This window comes from Octopus bimaculoides, chromosome 3 (assembly GCF_046866305.1).
Source record: "Octopus bimaculoides isolate indiv1 chromosome 3, ASM4686630v1, whole genome shotgun sequence".
NCBI lineage: Eukaryota > Metazoa > Mollusca > Cephalopoda > Octopoda > Octopodidae > Octopus > Octopus bimaculoides.
Window position 1 is genome coordinate 26165285 of NC_142930.1, and position 9703 is coordinate 26174987.

Consider the following 9703-nt stretch of genomic DNA (forward strand, 5'->3'; position numbering starts at 1 on the left):
ATATATATATATATATATATATATATATATATACATATACATATATATATACTTCTCTCTTATTTGTTTCAGTCATTTGACTGTGGCCATGCTGGAGCACCGCCTTTAGACGAGCAAATCGACCCCAGTACTTACTCTTTGTAAGCCTAGTACTTATTCTATCGGTTTCCTTTGCCAAATTGCTAGGTTACGGGAACGTAGTCACTAGTATCGGTTGTGAAGCGATGATGGGACTCACACACACACATATATATATATATATACGACAAGCTTTTTTTCAGTTTTCGTCTATCAAATCCACTCACAAGGCTTTGGTCGGCCCGAGGCTATAGTAGAAGACACTTGCGCGGAACCATGTGGCTGGTGAGCAAGATACTTACCACACAGCCACGTCTGCGCCTATAGCCACTCCTGCTATATATATACGTAGGCGTGGGTTCAGTCTCTCTGCGTGGCACCTTCGGCAAGTATCATCTACTACAGTCTTGGGCCGACTAAAGCCTTGTGAGTGGATTTGGTACACAGAAACTGAAAAAGCCCGTCGTATGTATGTATGTATGACGCACACACACGTTCTGTTATCACACACACACTCGCAGACTTTCGCACACGCACAGATATTCATCTCCCTTTTTCACTCTCCTGTCTTAGAAAGAACTTTTCCCCCACCACCTCCTCTTCCGGTCTTTTCATAATGTAACCTCGTGGGCATCGGTACCATTTTCCTCTTTCTCCGTTCTTCCATTCTCCGAACTTTCCATCTTTCCGACGAAGGGCTACGCCCGAAACGTCATACACTCTCTCTTTCCTTTCCTGAGCGTCCAATAATACTATCCATATCACGTCCTCACTTTGTTGTTTTTTGTTTTTTGTTATTGTTTTTTTGAACTATGTATGTATGTATGTATGTATGTGTGTGCGCGTGAGCGTGTGTGTGTGTTTGTCTTTGTATCTGTGTTTGCCCTCACTACCACTTGACAACCAGAGTTGGGGGTGTTTATGTCTCCTAAACTTAGCGGTTCGGCAGAAAAATACGATAGAAAAAGTAGCAGGCTTTAAAAATAAACGAGGACTAGGGTCGATTCGATCAGCTAAACTTCTTCAGAGCAGTACGACCAGGGTCTAATGATTGAAACAAGTAAAAGAATAAAAGGGAGAGAGAGACTAACGAGTGCAATGTCCTATGATATAAACTAATGAATGTAATGTGTGTGTGTATATAACACACACGATGATGATTGAGGTTCACTCGTGACGGAGGAAACCCATTGCCCAAGTAAAATGCCACCAATGTCCTGCATCAGTAGTCGGTTTCAATCGGGTTTGCGTCCGCAACTTTCATGCTTACTATGGCGTTCTCCCCCTCGACCGGGCACCAGATACTCGCCTCGCCGGCTATTGTACAGCCTAAAATTTTAGGTCCAATAACGCTGGCACAGTACCTCCCAGGCCCTCTCCACCCTATTGACATGACCCAGAGAGGAGCCAGGGCAAGATATCCAGAGCCAGTATGGTTGCAGGCTCAGAAATGTGGGGGTACCATGATCTTAAGCGCAAGCAGAAGACCCCCAAAATGTTCAATGCCACACCCTGCATATCTGGTCTTATATTTCTGCTGGGTTTCTAGCAACCCTCATCACCAAGAAAGCCTCACAATACGTATTTGTGGAGAGCCCCATCGTGGTTGTAGTTTCTATTAAGTTCAGCCACGAGTATAGGCTATCAGAAACACACACGCACACACACGCCACATTTAAGTTTACTCTTATATTTCAATCTTGATAGTTCAGATAATTTCCTTGATTTTAGTTTGCAAATTATATTACACAGACCCGCCCACTCAACCATATTCATATATTCACAGAGTCACACGCACACACTTTACTTGTGTTTATTTACATACAATACACAATAAATATTGTATAAATACATAAAAGAGCAAGAGTTAGTCATAGCAAGAAACAAATAAAACAAGAAGGAAAAAAAAAAAACAACTCATACACACATGACATTGCATACAAAATCTCTCTTTTCTTTCTTTCATATACACAGCCACATGAACAAAGTATATCTTAAAGTTTTTGTTAAACGTTTTTTTTTTCTAACAATATTCATCCACACCTTACACTTCTGGCTCCCATAAATATCTTGCTGAAATAGAAACCAGTTTTCGAATTACTTCACGCTTTTGTTCTTTTAGGCTCTTTTAACAACAACAACAACAACTACTACAACTACTACTACAACTACTACTACTACTACTACTACTACTACTACTACTACTACTACTACTACTACTACTACTCTACTACATTTTCCAAACATTATTTAGCCATATTTTTGGTTTCATTTGTGTCAAGAGTACGCAAATACCTAAAGGAACCACATTGATCCTACTCTTCGTCACCAGTACTGCTTGCTATCATTGTGTGAGAAGTAGGGGATCTATTTTAAAACGGGGGCGCCAGTTTTCATTTATGTTTTATGTAGTGTTTTTGGTACCGAAAGACTTTCAAACTTCGTATACTTATCTATTTTGTGTTATAGAACAGAAAAATATTTTTGTATTCGAATTTATTTCATGTAAAAAATTGTCTTATTTCGATAATTTCTACTAATCACTGACGTCTATTCAGTTGAAAACAGTTAGCGCTGTAACAGTGTATATCGTATTAATCCCCTAACCCTAACCCTAACCCTAACTAGACTGTTAACCGTAACCGTAACCGTAACCCTAACCCTAAAACTAACCCTAACTCTAGAATCCGAACTCTAAAATTGTTACACACATAGATACGCACAGCGTAATTTATTATATAAACAATATATGCGTATAAATTACGATTAAACCGGATGAAATATGTCACAGGGAGTAACATTTTTATGACCGCCCAGCAGTAACTCTATTCAGCTGAATAGACGTCAGTGATTGGTTGAAATTACAGAAATACGACAACTTTAACATGGAATAACTTGCGAATTCCTTTTTTTTGTTAAGAAGACTAAGAGTAAAAGATGTTTTATATGACACATTCTACCAGTGTCCCAAGTTTCAAAGTGTTTCGTTAGTGTTTCGTTAAGAAAATACTGGCGCCCCCGTTTTAAAATAGATCCGAAGTAGGTGAGCCTGTAAGGATTGTGTACATTAAAGTATGATGACTTCAGAGGAAGGTGAAGCGAGACAGATGTCATCAATACAGGAAGTGATATAGTAAAATAACTATTGTCACATGACGGAGATTCAGGGAGTGGTAGAAGAAGCAGATCGACTTGAGCCTGAGAACTAGAAGTGCGGTTGAAATTAAGGTGTGAAAAGTGGTAGAGAAGTTGGATTAAGAGTGCTGAGAAGGTGGCGGTATTAGTGTTAAAAATATGATATAAAGCTGTGCATCTCAAATCTACCCAACCTATGCAAACATTGAAAAATGAACGTAAAACAGATTATGATGAACATTGTTATTAGTTAGTTCTTATTTTCTTCTAACCTACATTCAGTCCTATAGTTTACTTATCTCTTTTGACAAGTGATACCAATCAAACTGTCTGGCTTGCTCTTTTAGCGTCTCAAAAACTGTCTGAATAATTAAAGAAGGAAGTTGAAAATGGAAAACAGATGTTTTCTCCATCCTACTCTATCTGTTTTGAACCATTTAATTGTGTGTGTTGTGTGTGCGCGCGTACACACACACACACACACACACACACAGAGACAGAGTTAATCATCCTTAAATTGGTCGTCAACAGCATATTGCTATATTTATACATTTTATAAGACTGATTCTATATTCTATATACTGTATATTACAGCTACGAAGGATCGTTATTTCGCGGCACGGGGGACACTGCAGCACGGAAGACGTACACTGATTTTGGAAATATAAGTCTAGGAAAATTTTCTTTTCATATTTACCGAAGCCCGTCCACACAATCGGTTCACTGCCTGTGGGTACACAATAAATGTCTGTTACGAGACAGCCATTTTATGCGTAGCCATTGGGGGATGGTAAAGAAAAAACAAAAAAAAAAAGGGCAGCACAAAGGCCGAGTAGCTGCAGCAAAATATTCTAAATTATTATTTTTTATTTATTCAGTTATTATGTGTGTATTTATATCAACAATATTAGTTAAATCAACTGCTTTATAATATAAAAAAATATTTGCAATTGTTAAGCAATGAACCAACAAGTCTTTGTAAGGGGCTGACCTTGGTTAACCTCAAGAAAAAACCACGTACGGTCATATCCAAGGTTATTTTTTTGCTTGTAGAAAAAAATTACATTTTCCATATTGCCAAATACAGTATTTATATACATGTAGGCTACATGTTCATATTAGTGTATGAACATGTAGCCTATGCTTTTCTGACGTTATTCTTGAGCCTAAGGTCAATAGCGATCGAGGAAAGGCAGCGAGCTAGCAGAAACGTTAGCGGTATTTCGTTTGTTTTTATGCTCTGAGTTCAAATTCTGCCGAGGTCGACTTTGCCTTTCATCCTTTCGGGGTCGATAAATTAAGTATCAGTTGAATACTGGGGTCGATATAATCAACTGGCCCCCTCGCCCAAAATTTCGGGCCTTGTGCTAGAGAAGAAACGAATATTGATCAAGGAGATGTATGATTAAAGGAGTTCAAATGGGCTCATCATCTGGTTTGTAGAATATAGGACTACGGGACTGCACTGTCTAGTGGACAACACTCATTATTTAAGGTGTCCAGGAAAAAAAAAAAAAAAAAAAAGGAAAAATGATGGGTGCGATTTGAGGGAAACTGGTTACAATATCCTGTCGGTCGACTGTTTTAGAGAGTCTTCCTTTGATTCGTACCTTTCTTTTTATAAACATTTGTACCACAACAATAATTTGCTTTCCTTACAATTTAGAAACGATTATTTCAGAATTCATTTCCTTTTAGTATAAAATTTAAAGTTAATATTTAAATTTTCAAAGGATTTTTTTCTTCTTCAAGCGTATAACGATGATTTACTGTAAAGGGAACACATCTATCAAGTTATATGGATTTTAAAGCAGAAAGTTTATAAGAATCCTAAAATTAAGAGAATGATTTATTTGGGAGAGAACAATTTGGTTAGTTAAGAAGGTGGACTGTGTTTCACGAATACGTACAGTCGGATAAATATATCAAAGTATGGAGTTGTAGTTTGCATAATAACTAGGAGTGTTATACTAATTCTACTGTTTATTATATTTTTATCTGCTTTACACAGACCTTGACCAACAAGCTTATGTGAAGACGTTACCGAATGAAAAATAAAAAGTATTTGATACTAAATAATTTCACTCTCACACACATTCATTCTCTCTTACATACATAACTAACTACATGCCTGTGACACACTATCTACATCATCAATAATATACAGTGTATTTATAACAAATATCAACTACTTCAAAGCCGGTTATGCTGCAGGTAACCCATATTTATGTACGTGTATGCGTGCCTGTACCTGGTATTAATTGTCAAAAGATGTAAGTAAAATATAGAACTGGTTAGAGGTTTTAAACAACAAATAATTAGTCATCACCATGATTCTTCATTTGACAATAGAAGCATAGGTTATATGTGGACGTGTAAATAGCTGAATAGAGACGAGAAAGATTGACAACACATCTGCATCCCATCTTTTAACTTCCTTTCTTCAATAAGACGTTATGGAGATGCTTCCTCGCCGTTGTCAGCACAAGCTAGGAACTTTATCTGATAACACACACACACACACACACACACGTACAATTTATTATCTAATTATCATCGCGCGCGTGAATTATTTAGGAGTTGAGTTTTGGTGAAGCGTTCCAAACTTTACATAAAATTGAGTTGGAACTTTTGGTAAAATATTTTATATATGAACGGAAGACGACATGATAGGGGTAGATACTGGAGAGACTGCTGGGAAATTGCCTGTCCATATCCTCTTGGAAGTATCTCACTGCACCAATCTTTGGTCAGTAAACCTAACTATTCTTTCAAATGGCTCTGTCCACCCGGTCGTAAATAGGTTCCATCAAGAAGAAATAAGTTGGCTGCAGAGTTGAAAATTTTGCATAGAGAGGAGGGAGAGGGAGAAACAGTGAGAGAGAATTTGTGGAGGAGAGTTACAGAGAAAGAGAAGCAAATGAGAGGGAGAAAAGAGGAACAGGAGAGAGTGAGAGTGAGAGTGAAGATTGTAGTAGAGTGATTCATCATTATCAGCAACCATCATCACTGTGATCCTGTAATAGCGATTAATATTTGTTTGTGCTGTGCTGTCACATTTATGACATTCAGAAGAGGAAAGGTGGGAGGAGGAGGAGGAGGAACGCCACCGCTGGTCTTAGATAACAAATTGCTATCACCAGCACCACCAGCCAATGCTTGTTGATAAGGAACAATAATAACAGGTGTGTCTATTTAAACAGACCTTGAGCCGCTGTTTCCGCTGCCAGCTCCTAATTAATGGGCTGCTGTCTTCGTTTTCCAACAATAACACACATAACTGGGGAAACTGGACCGATATTCACTTAAATCCAGGCCACACTGAATTCGAGAACAAGTTTGATTTTTTTTTTTTTAGCTCCCCTCTTCTCTGATGTATGTGCATACACGACTATGTACACATGTCCATTAGCATTTCAGCTTGTGCGTTTTTTCCGAAAGAATGTGGTGTAGTTATTTAATAAATGTACTCTGTATGTTCACTGGTTAGTGTGCGCACACATAGAAACTTGAATATTTTCTTCACTAGTCATTCAAACGTCCGATTTCTCAGTTAGTAGCTTGACCAAGTGAATTGAATTTCAGTTCGCTACTAGTACTCATATCAGGCCAAGTGAAGTCTAAACCTAGGACTTAGAGGAATGTGGGTGCTAGTAATACTTGGTGCAAGAAAGTTAGGAAATCCTGATTAATATTTTTGGCTTACTGCATCAAGCATGCTAGTGTCCACTTTATTATTAGAGTTATATGCAATAGGCGTTCCTGAGAAGTTTTCATCTTTTAAATATCATTAAAAGGTAACACGTATAGCATATTTAATCGTTTCAGTAAACTTTTCACTTGTTTATATTTGAATAGATTGTAAACAATTAAATCTGAATTCATTAATAACTATATAGATACATCGGAGTTTGATAAATAGGTGTGTGTTGTGCCATAGTGTTGTGTACAATAGTGGTATACTTTACATATTTGTACAGAATGTTGCTGAACATAAAATTTGAATATTATTAAACTGAAAATAATTATCACTGACAGAAAACAAGATATTGTAACAGCGTAGAAAATGTGAAATGTTAACAGGTAGCTCAGAAAAGGTATAATACACAGTGAATGTGAATATACTATGTCAGTAATATAAAAGTGTATGCGTATGAAGCAGGAATATAATATAGGTGTTGAAATGAGGTGTGTTGAATACTATGACAAAATAATTAGAAGAAACAGTTCATAACCTAAATGCCAGATGTTTAAATGATAAATATATTGTTTTGTAAATGGTGCAGAATAAAAAGAAAGGACTTTGACAAAATGTGAATAAGATAAGGGTACTGTCTGTGACATGTGCGAAATATACTTCCTTAGTGTAAACATGCTTAATGTAGAAAGGTGTGTGCGTGTGCGGTTGTTGTTATTACGGCTGTTTTGCACAGAGTGAATCTTGATCGAACAGACGTATGATCAAGACTATTCCAGCTGTAATCATCCTGTTTTTTTGCTTTTTGGTATCTATGACTACTTTTTATGTAATGTTTCTCCTAAAGACACTAGATCACTATAGAAATGTGTATGAGTGTATGTGATGCAGTGTGAACTGTAACAGAAATGTAGCTTACCGATAAATTCAATGGCTTTCGGGAAAAATATAGACAAATTTTGAGACCAGTGATCATTGATGGGAATCTGCATATATTTAAAAGAATCGTCTTTTTCGAACATATTTGGCATGTTGGCAGTTACATTAAGAATATACTTGATGCCGTTTTGTTTCAAAAGTGAAAGCTCTTGAGAGTTCTTAGCATTGCCCAGAAAAAGATTCGGTAAGACTTGAACTGGTAAAGGCGATGTATCCGATGGACTTGTATCTGATTCTTCATCTTGAAGATTATATGACGAATCGCTTGACAGAGATAAATTTCTGAGGCCAATAATGGTAGACTCGGTTTCCGAATCTAAGAAAGCACTGAGTTCAGGATATCTTTGTTCAAACGTCGAAAAACCACCTGGAAGAGAGAAAGAAGAAAATTCCCAAAATTATAGATTCCATGAAGGTCGTTTTAAATTAAATTTCAAGTTAATGAGAACACGTGATCTGAAACTGGACTTTCACAATTTCAAGTCCTCTTAGATTTCCCACTTGACTTAATTTCAGCCCAAAACAATCGTCACAGTAAGATTTAATAAGCTTAGACTATATACACAAATTAGATTATGCTGTGGGCTGTAAGCTCTGGATTGTGATATAGAATGAATCTTAGCTGCTTTTAGTGAAAATTAACACTATATTCAGTGTGCAATAGATGCTGTATAAGAACGTATGCAACTGGACCAGAGAACACGTTTAACAAAGGAGAATCAGAATAAGTTATAACCAGACATTGATTTTGAACCGGTCCCAAAGAGACTTCAAGATGATATATGTTTATATAAACCAAAAAAAAAAATATTTTTCGTTAGCATTTACTAACCATTAAGCACACCATCGAGTAAGCATTCATTAACTACTTAGCTTATATCTGAACAATTTTCTTTGTAGAAATTACAGTATATTACAGGTTAGCGTTATAAATCGAACAATTTTGCAAAACCCCTTAAGCAATGGTTTACACAATATATTCTCACAAGCTGAGAACACCATAGCAACGTTGGTATTCAGCAGCAGGAAAAAGAAGCAGAATTTATTTACAATTACTGAATACTGGAATTTTCCAGGAAAATTAAATAAAAGTGGAGAGAAAAAGATAGAAAGAAGAATCTAATAGCCCAAGTGTGAAAGATATGTGCTGTTTATTAAAATGATGAGAGGATGTCGAAAACAGGAAATATAACGAAAATGAATGGCGTTTAACAAAAAGGGCTATAATAAAGAGAAAGAGGACATAGATCTTTATATCACACTCTCATCCATATATATACATAGTGTGTGTGTGTGTGTGTGTGTGAGTGAGAGAGAGAGAGAGAGAGAGAGAGAGAGAGAGAGAGAGGAGAGAGAGAGAGAGAGTGAGAGAGAGATAGAGAGAGAGAGAGAGAGAGAGAGAGAGAGAGAGAGAGAGAGAGAGAAGGAAAGAGCGCATGGAATAAAAAAATGTTACTCGTGAGGAGTGACAATTCAGTGACATAAAAATGCCAAATATGGACAAAGGCCATCAAATGAAACGTTTCTAATTATTTCACAATTATTTGAAAGTCTTCTTGAAAAAAGAAAAAAAGAAAGAAAGAAAAGAAAAGCACAAAGGTAACGTACTAAAAGCAATAAATAGAAATACTAAAATTATCGCCAGTTGTATAAAAGCAAAAATAAACGAAAACAAGAAAATGTAACAAAAACGAATAAATAAAAACTGCAATTTTGTTTTCCATTATTATTTCCTTAGAGTAAGGATACCTTCTGCACCGAACCTACCCCATTCTCATTGCCCTTTGGAAACTGTTTGCAGCTGCCACCTTTCAGGAATCTTGACAGTCATCAAATCAACGAAACCCTATGAAA

General features: G+C 36.6%; 1 protein-coding gene across 1 annotated transcript in view; it reads right to left on the reverse strand.

Moving 5' to 3' along the window:
- LOC106882329 (dual specificity protein phosphatase 7) overlaps window positions 1-9703 on the reverse strand; it is a 34142-nt gene that overhangs the window by 9687 nt on the left and 14752 nt on the right. Inside the window, exon 2 of the mRNA XM_014932973.3 lies at window positions 7830-8216. Within this exon, the coding sequence (XP_014788459.1) occupies window positions 7830-8216 (387 nt within the window). The remainder of the gene's footprint in view (window positions 1-7829; window positions 8217-9703) is intronic.